This window comes from Anas platyrhynchos, chromosome 3 (assembly GCF_047663525.1).
Source record: "Anas platyrhynchos isolate ZD024472 breed Pekin duck chromosome 3, IASCAAS_PekinDuck_T2T, whole genome shotgun sequence".
NCBI lineage: Eukaryota > Metazoa > Chordata > Aves > Anseriformes > Anatidae > Anas > Anas platyrhynchos.
Genome location: NC_092589.1, coordinates 33611350 through 33626920, shown reverse-complemented (window position 1 = coordinate 33626920; position 15571 = coordinate 33611350). Strand labels below are relative to the sequence as shown.

Here is a 15571-nt window from a genome sequence, read left to right as displayed (position 1 = left end):
CTGGTTGGTTCAATTCTTGCATGCATCACTTCATTCTGAAAACAGGATGTTCAACAGTGTTGATCAGCAATGTCTTCTTCCTATGAATATAGAATTGTGGGGTTACGTAGTATTAAATCCCACCAGTTAAGTTCGTCTCTAGAAAGACTTTTCAGAGTCAATAACATTAGGAGTTCTTAAAAAACTGATGGGCGTGTACCTTGAAGAGATACACATTTGTGTTTTTTGTTTCTTTTTGAAAGTAATCCTATAAGCTGTTATATGCCTTACAAAAAAAAAAAAAGCTATAGTAAAGTCTTTATAAAATTAATTCAGAAGAAATTAAGTAACACCATAATGTATTATTGCCTGAACTATATGTGCATGAGTGCACAATGCCCGATTCTCAGTAGTTATTCCAAATTTTAAAACACAGTTACTGATTTCAGGAAAGATTTCTCATTCTCATTTTGCAGATATTAATCCTTTTGCACCAGGAGCTGGTTCTCGACGAGATGGTCATTCCCGGCATCAGGGGGTTAATATAACAGAGACAGGCCTCGAAGGTGTCCTTTTTGGTATGTTGGATCGGGAGACTGATCGCAAGTTGTGCTCAGACATCCACGATACTCTGGGACATATGCTTTCATCGCTGGCAGTAGAAAACCTTTCTCACTGGCTAATGCTCTGTAAGGATGTCCTTGCAGCTTCCAGTGGTAAGTGTTCTATAGTATTCACATAAAAACTGATATTGCTTTAGTATTAGCATCTTCTGGAAGTATTTGTTTGTAACTTGTCCTTTCTAATTGTAAAGACGTGTTATAGCTTATGTTGTATATAGAATTTTGAGTGTTATGCATTAAAAGCACTTAAAAAGAGGAAATCATTAATCTTATATTTTTTAAAAGTATGTTTTCTTTTAAGATTAGAAAATTAGCCACCTTCAAGTAGGATTTCCAGTGGAGAAGCAGTGTGATTATTGCCCTGACATTTCAGTGTCTTAGAAAAAGCAGAAACATGCTTTTTAGCCTTTGTACGTCAGGGCCATACAGAAGGAACAGTGCTGTACGTGTTCTGAGCTTTTCTGTATGAGGCTTTGAGGTACTGATGTGAAGATGGGTTACCATGGTGATGAAACTTCTTTGCTTGTTGCTCAGCTTTGCAGAGTTGTTTGCAAAGACCTTGTCCTCTGAGACCTTATTCCTGTTTTTCGGTTTGTAGGATGGTTGTGACGCAGATTCTGCTCATTTTCCTTGCATTTATGCTTGTTTATTGGCATATTGTGAGTTCATCCAAAAGCTCTTTCTAAATGTTGCCAGCTTTACGTTGACTGATGAGTAATGCTACCAATGATTTCTTTATGCAATGTAGTTACCGTGCATCTACCCAGAAAGACCTCACTTCATGAGTTTGAGCTTGGGATGTTTTCTCATTTTACATGGGATAAGTTTTTAAAGTTTTGAATGTGGTTGTCTGATCTCCTCACTATTTTTTTTTTCTTAGTCCTTGAAATGATCTTTGAGAGATAATATTTAAATACATTTCTCTCAGTTGTGCTTAAATAAGCAAGGAACTTCATTTTGTACTCTTTCATACCACTAATTGGCATGTGAACAAAGTCTAGTTTGCTTTTTAAGCAGAGATTTACAAATCAGCCACATACGTTTTCCTGGATACTTTCTGAAAACACTCCTGTTGTGATTTGGCTGTATCCATGTTTGATTTGCCATAGCGCCTCTCTATTGAATGTCTTGGCTCTTCAGCTGCCTAAATTCAGACTTTCTAAGAAACATGCTTTAGTTGGAGAAAGCTACTTTTGCAATAACTTCTTCTCATTCTCTAATTACTGCCAGAAAAAAAATTGTCAGTATTTTGGCATTTTGCTGACTTAGACCTTGTTGTTGAGATTTTATGTTCTCATATCTGAATAGTCAGTGTATAAGCATGTTTTTATGAGTTTTTGTCCCTTTTTTATTTTTAATGTGATCCCTGAAGCAATTTTATTTTCTGAAATGAAGTCTCACAGCCATGCTTACAGAAAATTTCCTGAATGTTAAGCACTCTTTTGGTTGCCATCAACTGCCCACTTGGATGTATATCTTGCCTATGGTGTGAAATTTGTAGATTTGTTTCAGTTTAATATGCACTCTAGGTTTTACTTGAAAGAGGAGTGGAATAGTTAAAAGTTGAGGTTTTTCTTTGAATTGGACCACGGTGGTCTACTTACACTGTTTCTTGACAGCTTAATAGGTTAATTTTCAAAGCTGAGAAGTTCAGATTTAGGATTCAGCTATAACTGGTATCTATGGGAATTAGAGGTGAAAAACTTTACTGATATTCCTATGACTTTCTGCATTTTTTGAATGTTGCAGTATCAACCAGAGAATTATTGTGTTTTGAATCTGAGCCTAAGGAAAGGCTTGAACGTGTCGTTAGTTAGTCATCTTCTGTAGTTTGACACAGCAGGATTTTTATTTTAATTGTTCTCTGTTGTAGACATGAGCACTGCAGCTCCCTTGGGAGGAGGAAAGGATGAGGAATCAGAGAAGAAGGATGAGATGGATGATGATACCATGTTTACGACTCTGGGTGAAGAGGATAAAACCAAGCCATCTGTAGCACCTCGCTGGGCAACACGTGTATTCGCAGCTGACTGTCTGTGCCGAGTGATCATGCTGTGTGAGAATGCCAACAAGGCGCACTTTGACCTGGCGCTGGCTCGTTCAGCCAGACTTAAAAACCCAAAAAGTAATTATTGAATGTGTTTGGTTTGTTTCTCTTTTTATTTTTGACACCTCTTTACAGCTAAAGATTACACGACCAAGATAAAAACATAAGCAGCTAAAAAGTGAACTTCCTTTTGTTCAAAGAGTTAAAAACTAAGGAAAAGGCAAAAACTGTAACCATTATAGTTAACCGTACCATGAACACAGAGTGATGTTTGCTGGAGGATGTAACTTCTGACAGATTGATCTCAGGAGGAGAAGACAAATTAAGGAAAAAAATGTGAACAGTTTTTTCACCAGTTTCAAATAGTAGCAGTAAACTTCTAGCTAACTGTATATGGGGGATAGCATCTCTGGGTTTAACCTAATGACAGCAATGAATTCAGAGGTTATATTAGCATCTCCACAGCAAAGGGATGATAGGAAAGAAGAAAAATGAAGAGAGTAGGTCAGGTAATATTGTAGTACTGGCTGCAGGGTGAGGGATGTGGGAGGAACATGGACCCAGCTGCTTTGTAAAGCTCATTCTTTTGGTATCCATGAAAGTGATGAATATTGAAGCTCAGGATTTGAAGATACTTTTATGACTTGGAGGATCGTAATTGAGAGGTCAGAGATGACATAGTTGTTTTGTGAAAAATGTATTTCAAACTGGTAGTGGGAGGTTTCTGTCTTTCAGTCATCCGTGTGTAGTGGTTCTGGTGCATAGTGATTGCTTTCACCCATGTGGCACAGTGTTTGTGTGCATGTAGACCAAGTATCATATATATATAAGCATCCTTGAATAAGTAGGGCTTGTGGATTTTAGCACCTATGTTGCTAAGGGCATCTGTTCCAAACGGATATTTATTAGGTAGTTGCTTTTGTTGCTTTGATGCACTCTGGTTCCAGCACTATGCATTGGTTTTGTGAGAATCTTGTTTCTGATTTTATTAGAGACTGGGATCACTGTTTGAAGGACTGTTTGTGACAGGGAAGAGCTGTGGGAAAGTCTATTTTTGAAACAACATTGCATTGTAGAGACAAATCATAATATAGCTGCTTTTTTTTTTTTAATAGAATCTTGAAAAGGATTGCATAAAATAATCATAAGAATTAACATCTCCAAAATTATTTACAGTGAACTTGATGTGTTTGGTATCCTTATAAAAAGAAAAATTTAAATATCTCTATCCTCAAATTCAACTTCCAAAATATTTAAAATTTACTAATATATCTGTGAGGGTCTGAACAAATAATGACAGTCTTTACCACTTGATACTTTTTTTTTTTTTAAACAATTTTCAGTCTTTACTGACATGCCTTGGAAAACTTCAGCTAAAAATATGTATTTTTTTTCTACATTGAGACTTGAAAGCATCTAGAGCTTTCGTCTTCCTGATTTTTTTTTTTATCACCCTGGATAGTAGGGTTTTAAAAAATATATTTTCAAATTGGTTTTATACCATCTGGTAATCTCAAATTTAGAGTAAGGAAAGAAATAAAATGAATAAAAAAAAGAGAAGAATCACTTGAGAACTTTACTGAGTTATGTATTGTTCTTTTCTGTGTGTTGTCTGATGCTGACTTGGGGCCTTGGGTGTTGCTTTTGGGAGCAGAAATAGAAGAGCTTAGTTTTTAGGTGTTTAAACTTGACTAGGTTTTCTTTTATCAGCAGGGGTCACTATAGGCATAGGACTCAGGAATTGCCTGAAAGATTTTCTGTAGATATTGGGTGGGGGGGGATTTTGCAGAAGTTAGCTTTACTAAATGATGTTCTGATCTCTTTTATGGTTCTCAGATACATTTGAAATTATTGAATACGTTGGTTTTTTTATATCTCATATTTTACTTTGTTTCAAATTTGTGCTTAATTTTTAAGGTTGTCTTAAGAATGAATTTGTACGTCAGTGAGAAAAATGTTTTAAGTATCTGTCACATCAGCTATGTTTTAAGTTAATAAAATGGTCTTTTTGTTCTGTTCTGTTTTAAGATGACTTCTTAGTACTCCATCTCTCTGACCTTATTCGAATGGCGTTCATGGCTGCAACTGATCACAGCAACCAGTTACGAATGGCAGGTCTTCAAGCTCTTGAAGACATTATCAAGAAATTTGCATCAGTTCCTGAGCCAGAGTTTCCAGGCCATGTGATACTGGAGCAATACCAGGCTAATGTGAGACCTCCTTTATAACTTCATGAAACTGTATATTTATGCCAATATGCGAGTATTAGCTCTGAGAACATTTTGTAACTTCAAAAGACCAGTGAAGAGATTTTTTGTTTGAAAGTGTACTGAAGAGACTGCTTTATTTACCTCTTAAAAATTTGTGTATCTCTTCCTATTTATTCCAATTTATTAGCTGACAAAATTAAAAAATCAGTAGCTATTGATTTCTGAAAGCCAAATATTACAAATCACACTTAATTTTTTTTTGCCAAGAGTGACATTTCATTTGTAGAATTAAGAATCTGAAAATAACACTGATTCAATTCCAGGTTGAACTTAATAAATCTGTTTTTTTGGGAAGTAATAAGTACACTTCTGTTTAAACAAAAATGACAAAAGTATAGGATTGGGAGATAGACAGTTGAAGATTTATTAGAAATGTATTACCCACATAAAATTAATCTTTCACCTGAGGCTTGATTGCAATAATGAGTACAGCTTAAGGCTGGTGTAGTAGGAGGGGAGGGTTTTTTCTTTGTTTACTTTCTTACTGGTTTGCATTTCTGGTTAGTTTTGCTAGTTCTTGTTTAATTCAATAGATCTCAGCCTTGCTGATGATCGCATATGTGATTTGTTCCACTGACTTCAGTGTTTACATTTATCACAAGATAAATGCTTTCAAGAACAAGTTTTCCCTTGGTCAGGTTCCCTACTGGGGAGCAGCAGGGAGATCTTTCCCACACTAATAAGTATGAGAGAGAAATTTATAAAATGTTGAAGCATCATTTTACAATGAAAGAAGATATTTTAACGTATTCGAATCTTATTCATTTTCCTCTTGGTCACTTTACTGTTCTTACAAGCAGCTGAGGATATTAATGGGGCTGTATTGTGTACAAAGAATATCGTATTATAAAATGGGTCTTTTTTTCTCTTTAAATAACTGCTTTCACTGCATTGTAGTTTTTTTTTTTTTGCTAGCAATATTCACAATGTGATTGACTTTCTGTTGCTTTGGAAACAACAGTGCTTGAAGTTGACTGTTCCTTCAGCCTTACACGAACATTTATGTTTACTTCTTATTTTACAGAGACAAAATTAGGTATATTTAGTCTATGAGTCTTGTCTTCCTTGGAACATACAGTTAGCTTTTGCTGATGCATGTTGATCAGTCTGTACAATCTTTGAATACATGTGGTTTCCAGACTGCCTTCTAACTTAAGAGTCTGGTACAGTGCACTGGTCCATAGAAGAATCTGCACAGAAGTGACAAAATATTTCTTTCAGTTTTTACACAGAAACATCCATGGTGAGAAGGGACACTTAATATAAGGAGAGTGATACGGGCTCTCCAATTATGTTACATATTGCAAATATATTAAAAGAGAAGATGAAGAGTAGTTGTGATAAGGGCCATTTCTCCCTGCCTATTGGAGTGACTTGACTAGCTCTGGAATAGCTCTGGAATCACTCGTAGGATTACACTGATTTCATCTAATCTTGTCAGGTTTTGCTGTCCTGTATGTTCTGTGCCTACTAGCTTTCTCTTCTCTGCCACCATTCCCTGCCTTTTTCCCAACTCAAGTTATCTCATCTGTCTTCCTCTGATTCTGCTGCTATGTTTTCAGGATCTTCACAAATAGTTTTTAAAGAAAGGCTTTCATTCTTTTTTTCTTGTCTTTTTCTCCTTCCTTCTTTGTTGCTGTAACCATTGCTTCTGTCTCTTTGACTTAGTCCATTTTGTTTCAGAAAAACACTGTCTTAGAACAACTGCCTTGTTTTTCGTCTATTTGTCATCTTGAAAATGTAATACAAGCCAGTAATAAATGCTTGATTTCATTTTATTATTCTGTTGGACCTTAAAAAGTTTGTGTTCTGGAGTCTTAGCATAAATTGCACTTACAGTAATTTCATATTTAAAGGGTACTCATTAACAGAAAAAAGATAATGCTACATATTTGACAAAGGTAGTAGGAGCTTAAAAAGACAATGATCAAGCAAGGTAAAATGGTTCTTCATTGTCATTTAAAGAATACTATTGCAAATGTTTGCTAGATAACAAGGATAAGCTTGGGGTCTTTGGCAATCTTGTCTTGCTTGTTTTGTGTACGTGCCTGAATCTTAAACAAGGTTAGATGAAGAATGTTATGTTGTTACTGTTTTTAATTGGATTTTTTCTCCTCTTGTGAACAGGTTGGAGCTGCTCTGAGGCCAGCATTTTCCCAAGATACACCATCTGATATAACTGCAAAGGCCTGCCAGGTACCGGAAAAGATTGTATAAGCTAAACTGAATACATTTAATGCATTTAAACAGGAGATGGGTATGAGTTTTCTGCTCTTTGGAAGAAGGATGCAGAAGAGAAATAGTAGTAAATAGCTGGAAAAATTCATAAACCTAAGCAGTGAAGTTGTTGCAGGAATGCAGAAGTCTTTTTTGGGAGCTACATCAGAAAATATTTAGTCTTTTCTGAAACTAGTTGTCTCCATGTCAGCTCTGCATTTGTTACTAATTACTAAATAAATAAATAAAACAAACAAACAAACAAAAGAAACACAAAACACCAGAAAAAAAGAAAAAGCCCCTTGCTTAATGAGACCAATGATAATGTATTCATTCAGATGCCTTTCGGTCTGATCAAACAAATTGACTGATGATGATTTATTTTTAAACACTAAACTTTTATATTGTTTTAGATTTCAGAAGCTCTGAGCATTCTTATTATAGTAACAACCTCTCAGTAAAAATTCAAACAGAGATTTTGTCTGTTTGTATTTTTCTTGCCTATGATCTTGTGCTACTGTGATTTAAAATGGTTGTCAGCAGTAGAGCTGTAATTGTGTGTGTTGTGTGGTTTGCAGCAGCTAAACTACTAGTTTAAAGCAGCAGTTTAATTAGCTGTGCAAACAATGGCTTTCATGCAATAATTCTATGTATGTGAGATTTACGCTTGGTCCTGCAGCACTGTTATTTTAGTTGTTGTTTTATACTCCTACCAGTTTTGCTGGCAATTAAGCATGGATCAAATGTGGCATATCTTGATACTTATACATAGGAATGAACATGTTCATCTTACCTTGTGGAAAGGTTTTGTTCATTTAAAGCTAGATGCAAGAACATGTAAGAGTCCTTAACTTGTCAAAATCTTCCTTAATTCAGTCATTTTCTAATTGATGTGTGTACTTAAAGGATCAAATGGGTTGGTGATTAAATTTGGATATTTAACACTCTCTCTGGAATGATATAGCTAGAGATGAGCTGTACTGAGTGAGCTTGTTCATATTATAGTTCTATTTTATTACTGAAGTAGCTGTTGACTTGCCCAGCAGCAGGAGTGAAGCTGCTTCTAGTCCTGCTGTGAATGAATTACAGATTTGTGACAGACTTTCAGCAGCTCTGTTCTGCATATATTCAGGACTGCTTTGTGTTTAAGTATGTCCATAGTTCCAGGCGCTTCCACAAAGGCTTTCAAGCAACTGGTTCTTTCAAAGCAAATCAAATAAATTGGAGATAGGACAAGACTGCCATTAAAAAAGAGCTTGTGAACTTTTTTTTGCTGTTTTTGTTTGTTTGTTTTTTGTTTTTTCTTCTTTCTTTTCCACGTTTTTGTAGAATCACCACCAGAATCAAAGCAGCTCTTGTATAAAGAAAGAATTTGTCCTTTTTTTTGTTTTGTTTTGTTATAAAAGCAGCTGCACCTGCACCAGAATTATTATATCTGGGCATGAATGTGTTTCAGAGGATGAATGCCAATGTGTAGCACTAGACAGGAATAGATGATCTGTATGGTAATTAAGATCTATTTACCTATTTTGAATCTGTTCAATCTAAAAATAAAAAAAAAGGAGAAATAAAAACAAAAGTGGGGAGACACTCATTCACATGTCTGGTATTGACTTTTCTAGAACGTGACACTGTTCTTTCCATATCAGAGTCCAGATTAAAGATTTTATTATTACTCACTTCTAGGAATTTTCTTGAAGTTGTTAATGACCTTAAAGCTTCTCATTAGGACGGAGCCTTAATATGTAATTTGAGTTATAAGTTTTTAAAGACTGAATTTTTGCATTTTTAATGGATTTTTCTTTATGAATTGCTGTCCAATTTTTTTTTTTACAATAAATCTGAAGACTCATTGCTTGAATGATTTGAACAGACAGTTGGAAAAGAATAAAAACCTATTTACAGAGGTTTACAAACTATGTTAAGCATTTTCCATGAATACTGAGTTTCATTTTAATACAATACAGCCTTTCAGCCTTTTTAACAATTCAGCTGAACCATTCTGTTATCACAGGTGGTGAGAGGAAAAGAAGGAAAATCTCACATTTTTAGATGTTAAACAGGAAGAGATTTGCTGATTTATTTAGTTGTTGTTATTATTATTATTATTAGTTATAGATATTTTTTTTATCTATAAGGTTGTGGATTTGCCTTGCTAACATAGGACAATTCTCAACTTTGTTATTTAGGTATGTAGCGCATGGATAGGAAGCGGGGTTGTTAGTGACCTGAATGATCTCCGCCGAGTTCACAACCTTCTTGTCTCTTCCCTGGATAAAGTGCAAGCAGGAAAGGGATCTTCTAGCCAGCTCTACCGGGAGAGTGCCACAACTATGGAAAAACTTGCAGTTCTGAAAGCATGGGCTGAGGTAAGCATTTATTATTAAATCTTTAAAAGTTTGAAAAGACTTCACCTCAGTAGTAGCATCGCACCCTACTGTCTGGTCAGCCAGTAAGCCTTGTATCTGCTGCCTTACCTTGTACCTCTATCTTCCTTACCTGCCACAGGTCCACTCTTGGTATTTTTTCATCTCTATATCTTTCTCCATTCCTTTTTCTGCAATTTCGTCTCTTCATATTTGTAGCGGTGCTTGATAGGTCTTTTGCTGTTTTAACTGAATTTCTTTGTATCAAAGTATGCTCTTATACCCTATCAGATTTTCATTTTGGTTCCATCATATTGCTCTTATTTTAAAAGTAAATGAATAAATAATGAGAATATATTTTGGTAAAATATTGCATCTAATTAGCTAGGAATTTATTTCAGTTCATTATAAATTAAAGGCTTAACGTAGGTGTTGCTGGGGAATGGTTGGAATACTTGATATGTTAATCTACAAATGACAGTCAGCAATACTTATATTGCCTTGCTTCCTGAAATGTTACTTGAATGCTATAGAGCCTTATATCTAATTACATAAAAAGTATTTTGGTTTCTTCTAATGTAGTGCTTTAATGACTTCTTTCTTTATTTTTTTTTTTGAAATTACAAAGTAAAGTATCAACAGTTCAGCCATGAAATCATGTTAATCACCCCATACTGTTATTTTCAGCTTCGATGTGGAGCATCTGCTTTATGAGGACAGTTATTTCTATTTTATTTTTTTTTCTAATTAAAAATGCATATTTTTACTGTATTTTTCTGATGCTTCTTCCCATATTTGTTTGAAAATCCTTTTGTCTTCTCATAGCATCTCTCAAAGACAATCATATAAACGCTCTTGTATTCATGTACTACAGTAAAAATATATATTTTTCTGATACCTAATCTGCTTCCAGAAAATGACAATTTATTCTAATTTATTTAGTAGTTTTTAATGTAGGGCAAAGAGAATGCCCTGTTTTAATGAAATCAATTTTTTAAATCAGTATGTTTGTGTTATGCTGACATGTTTTCCTTTTTTAGGAGAAAATGTGTTGTCGTCAGAAAATATTACTTATGTCCCTAAATGTTACGTACTGGTAGAAATAAAGGCAAAAATCTCTCTCTTTATATTTTTTAAATATAATTGTATTGCAAATCTCTTTCCAAGTCATTTTCCAGGTAATTTTCATGGACTTCATAACAGCAGCAACAAATCTAATAGTATTTGTGGCCCACAGGGGCTGAACTGTAAGTCATCTGTGTATGGAATCTTTTACATGGGAAAGGCTGCTTCTTTTTTCAAATCTCTTTTTCTTCTAGGTGTACATTGTTGCTATGAAAATAAAGAAAGAAGCAGAGACCAAACCAAAATGTGTTTCAAAGAGCACAGAGGAGGATGAGGATGATTTTGGTACTGTAGATGAGCTGCCACCAGACAGTTTGATAACACTTGTACAACCCGAGTTGCCTGCACTTAGCCGGCTCTGGTTAGCTGCGCTGAAAGATTACGCGCTTTTAACTTTACCTGCTGAATTTGCTACTCAGCTTCCACCAGATGGTAAATACAGAAATTTCATTTTCCTGTTGTTTTGAAGAACGGGATAAAACTGCTAGTAGAGATTTTCAAATTCTTCTTTAAATTGTTTGCCAGGCATGTTTTTCATCTCTTAAAATAATGCAAGTAATCAATTTCTGCTTTTGTGTAACAGCAATGTATGTTGAAAGCTTGTGTGCTTTTTTCCTTCAATCTGCAATGAAAATATTTTTTATCTGACTCACAGAGATGATTGATGCCTTGTCTTTGTAGAAGTAATAATACTTCTACACCCCTAATACTTTGACATCAAGTGCAAAAAAGATGTCTACTGTAAGGAAACGTAGTCCGTTCTTGAGAATGTTGTGGATATTGTCTTATAATATTTAATTGAGTTAAGAATGAGTGTTCTGTATGAAAAATGCTGCAAGACCTGATGCCTTTGCCTGCCTCTTTTTCCTCTGCTTACTATTCTGTCATAGCCATTGCACTTTTTTATGAGAGGTACTAACGTTGCTTCTTCACAAGGAGAATTGGGATGCACTGTCACTAACAAGGATTGCATCTGAATATATGCATGATCAAACATATCCAAAGTAAATAACTAAGAAATTCAGAGTACATGCTTTTTGTCTGTTATTTGCAGAGAATTTCAGAATTGACCTTTGCTTTGTTACTTTAACAGGAGGAGCATTTTACACTCCAGAAACAATTGATACAGCTAGACTGCATTATCGAAACTCTTGGGCTCCTATACTACATGCAGTGGCGCTTTGGTTGAACAGCACAGGATTTAATGCTTCAGAATCAGTTGAAGAGACTGCTGCAGCAATGCCTAACTCACAGAAACGTGCTACATCTATTATGTTAAACCAGACACCTGGAACTCCACCTACTACTAAATCTTTACCAGAGTTGAACAAAGATCGAATGCACTTAATTTTGGGTAAGAGTTGAGAATTTAAAGCTCAGTACCAGCACATTATGGAAATAAGAAAAGATACTTTGCTTGAAATCTAAGAAGTTTAAAAGGCATCACTTGTCTGGACAATAGCATTTTGAAATCTCTGTCTCTCTCTCTGTGTCTACTCCTGTCTCTCTACTGCTGTTCTTCATAGTTTTGGTAGAGTATTTGTGTGATTATTGTGATTTTAATAGAGTAATTGTGAATGTAGTTTATATAATTGAAGAAGTGAACATTCTTTTTTAATAATTGGTCTTTTCAGGTGTTAGTATACAGTTCCTCTGTTCCCCAAGACCTGAAGAGCCTGTTGAACATGTCACATCTTGTTTACAAGCACTTCATACTTTATTGGATTCCCCTTGTGCCAGGATCCATATTGCAGAGGATCAGGTACTGTATGAGCATGTTATGACAGTTAGCTTTCCTAGGTCATGATCTTTCATTCGTGATGATTACAAAACCTGTAATTATTCTTGTGTGGGAGAAGTATTTGCTTGTTGTAACCAAGTGATGTAGTAATTGGGAACTGGTAAGCCCTAATTTATTTTTTTTAATGCATATTTTGTTTTACTGTAGCTCCTTGGTGTTGAACTCTTAAGTGTGCTTCACCGACTCCTCCTGACCTGGGATCCTCCTTCAGTCCAGCTATTGGTTACAGGAGTTGTCCAGCAGATAGTAAGAGCAGCTCAAGATTACTTGCAAGAAAAAAGGAATACTCTAAGTAAGACTTTTGAAAACATGGCTTGTTTTGCAATATAAATAAGGAACGGGTTCTCATGTTGGAAAAAGAACTCAATGCATTGGAGTATGGTTACACTGAGGAAGAAAATGCTGTGTATTCCACAGATACTGCAGATATGGTCATAATCTTACCTGCTGTTTTCTTAACTGTTGTAAGATGTAGTTTTTCTTCCTCCGAGCATTGAAATCAGTCTTTCATGTCTTTGTTTTCTTGAACACAAGTGATGAAAATTATACCCAACATGCCACACTAAGCTCTTAGGAACACCTTGCTCAGTTTCATTAATGTTTCCTTATTGACTACATTTTAGCATTTTAATGAACTTTTTTTCTGAAGCTTAGTGGTTCAGCCCGTGTTGTGGGGTGCCATGGAGTGTCCCTGGCAGAACTGTCATTCATTAGTTCAGTGACCTGCTACTGGAACCAGTGTGAAACTAGCCTGTTAACCAGATCTTGCCAGGAAGTGGATGTCACATAAGGTGTGTCACCAACCAAGGGCTCTGAGGATGGTGTGTGCAAACAGGAGCAAGGCAATCAGCATTGAAAGACATGTTTGTGCAGCCCAGAAGTGGTTCTCAAGACTGTACAAGACTGCTAGTCAGCATAATGATGGCAGTGACACACAGCAAGACACAGTCTGCTGATTGCGGAATAGTCATTTCTGGCACATGAGAGATCTGGTGACCTGCCTTGAAATCCAGTTGAAACTCCTGATGTGACCGTCCTCTGGGTTCTTGTCTGTGTAGCAAGGGCTAGTGGTAATGTTGGTCTCACCTATGGGATGTGAAGATGAGCAGACTGTGTAGCATCAGGAAAGCCAAATGGGGGAAAAGCATACTCAACATAGATTCTGCTGGGGCAGGAGCCCAACCCCACATCATATATGGAGGGAAAGCCAAAGGCTATGCTGGAATAGGGTCCTGGAGTATGGGGCTCCCACGACGGTGGAAGCTGCAAGGTTATAATTTCCAGCAACAAAAAGCTTTCTCTTATCTCTAGACATCTGGTTGGTGAGTGCTGTAGGACTGGCAAGAAGAAAAGAACAATGTGCTGGAGTAGGCATCTAAGGCTAGCCATGCCTCTTTGACAGGTCAGAACTGGTACCGCTAAGAGGAATTGAAGGGTGATATACCATTCAAGGATGCTCTTCTTGTTGGTCACAGACTGCTTAACCAAGAAGAGGGGGTGAATGAAACCATTTTAAACCAACTGGAAGAAACCTTGTGGACTGGATAGGTGAAGCAGTTGGTGTCCCCACACAGTGCTGAACACTCTGTTACTGGGCTGCATTAGAAGAACAAGATCATTAAATCAAGGGAAATGATTTTTCCTTTCAACTTGCTTGTGAAGCTGCTTCTGGAACGGTGATAATTTTCTTAGCCCCTTCTCCATCCTGAGTAAGAGAGATATTGATAAACTGAAAGTAACCAGTTGAGGTCCGCTAAGCTTCTTATGGAGATGACGTATGACACAAGATGTTGAATGATGTGAAGATGTTTATTCTCCAGAAGAGAGGGTTAATATGGGTTTGAATAACATTCTTCCCTTCTTAAAGGAGATTTAGAGAGAAGAACAAGGTAGATGGTTTTGAAAGGCATATAATGAGAGGGCAAGAGGCAACGGACACAAGTTGCAGCAACAACAGAAATCCAAATGGGATACAAGGAAAAAAAAAATGATGCCACGGGCATGGGTGCCTAGAGATGATGTGGTATCTCCGTGTCTGGAGGTATTCAAAACTTGATCGGGCAAGACCCTGAGCAACCTGTTCTAGCTTTCCAGTTGGCATTGTTTTGAGCAGGAGATTGGACCCAGATAACTTATGGAGGTCCCTTTCAGCTGAAACTTTTATGAGATTTCATGTTCAGCTAAGTCCTATTCCTCTACTTTCTCTTTATAGAGCACCAGTAAAATTATTTCTTTATTCTTTAATCCCCATTTCTGGTATTGTATTTCAGTTTCTAATGTTTTGCCTTGGCTTTTTGTCAGCAAATTGTTAGTTTGCTTCTACTTTAAGAATATCCTTGATTTAAGGATATTAGAATCTGTCCAAAAGCTGCTTTCTGACATACTTCTAGTAACCTCTTCTTTGTACAGAGCTGTTCAAGCATCCCTTTACCATTTATTTAAAAATCTCATATTGGATGTACTGTTTCCCATCTTTGCTGGGTAAATTGGTGGCAACATGGCAAATATTTGATCGTATCTATTTAGGTTAGTTCTGCCATGTTTTATTTCACTTGAAAGAAGCAAAGTAAAATACTGAGTGTATTTATTTTACTGAGGAAAACTGCTATCTTGTTCTGGCACACCGTACCGTTCGGAAAAAAAAAATGTTAGCTTTTACTCATTTTACAAGTGAAAATAGAAGATTTTGCTCAAACCTGAGAATGCAACACAGATAAAAATGTGAGCTCTGCTCCTTTATGTGAATTAATGGAATTGTTCACCATAGGCCAAGTAAGTTTCATTTTTCAAATCACTGCATGTGATAACACTAGCAATCATTTAAATTCATGGAGTAGTTCAGGCCACCTCTGACTTGCTGGATCTCTGTTGCTGTGTAATGGGAGAAGCAAAGATTGCAGCTGGCTGAGCTGCCATTCAAAAGAGAGAGACTCCGAACTGAATGCACCGAAATCATCAAGTTAGACATAGAATCTTACAGTGCTTTTCTGTCCTCTTCTTTATTCAGCTTAAGCTGAAAAAAGATTTGTCAATGTTAGACACTTAATTTATAGCCATTAATTTAAAAATAACTTGTAATGATCATTTATTTGGCAGTCAGAGCCATTAATTTTGTCATTTGATTTAGAAGGAAAAAAGTCAAA

The 15571-nt window shown here is 36.1% G+C and overlaps 1 protein-coding gene across 9 annotated transcripts in view; it reads left to right on the top strand.

Moving 5' to 3' along the window:
* HEATR5B (HEAT repeat containing 5B) overlaps window positions 1–15571 on the top strand; it is a 56569-nt gene that overhangs the window by 28173 nt on the left and 12825 nt on the right. For all 9 annotated transcript variants that reach the window (XM_027453896.3, XM_038176730.2, XM_038176729.2 and 6 more), the window contains 9 exons: window positions 456–695; window positions 2476–2727; window positions 4678–4859; window positions 7047–7115; window positions 9326–9505; window positions 10822–11059; window positions 11721–11981; window positions 12262–12389; window positions 12576–12720. In XM_027453896.3, the coding sequence (XP_027309697.3) occupies window positions 456–695; window positions 2476–2727; window positions 4678–4859; window positions 7047–7115; window positions 9326–9505; window positions 10822–11059; window positions 11721–11981; window positions 12262–12389; window positions 12576–12720 (1695 nt within the window). The remainder of the gene's footprint in view (window positions 1–455; window positions 696–2475; window positions 2728–4677; window positions 4860–7046; window positions 7116–9325; window positions 9506–10821; window positions 11060–11720; window positions 11982–12261; window positions 12390–12575; window positions 12721–15571) is intronic.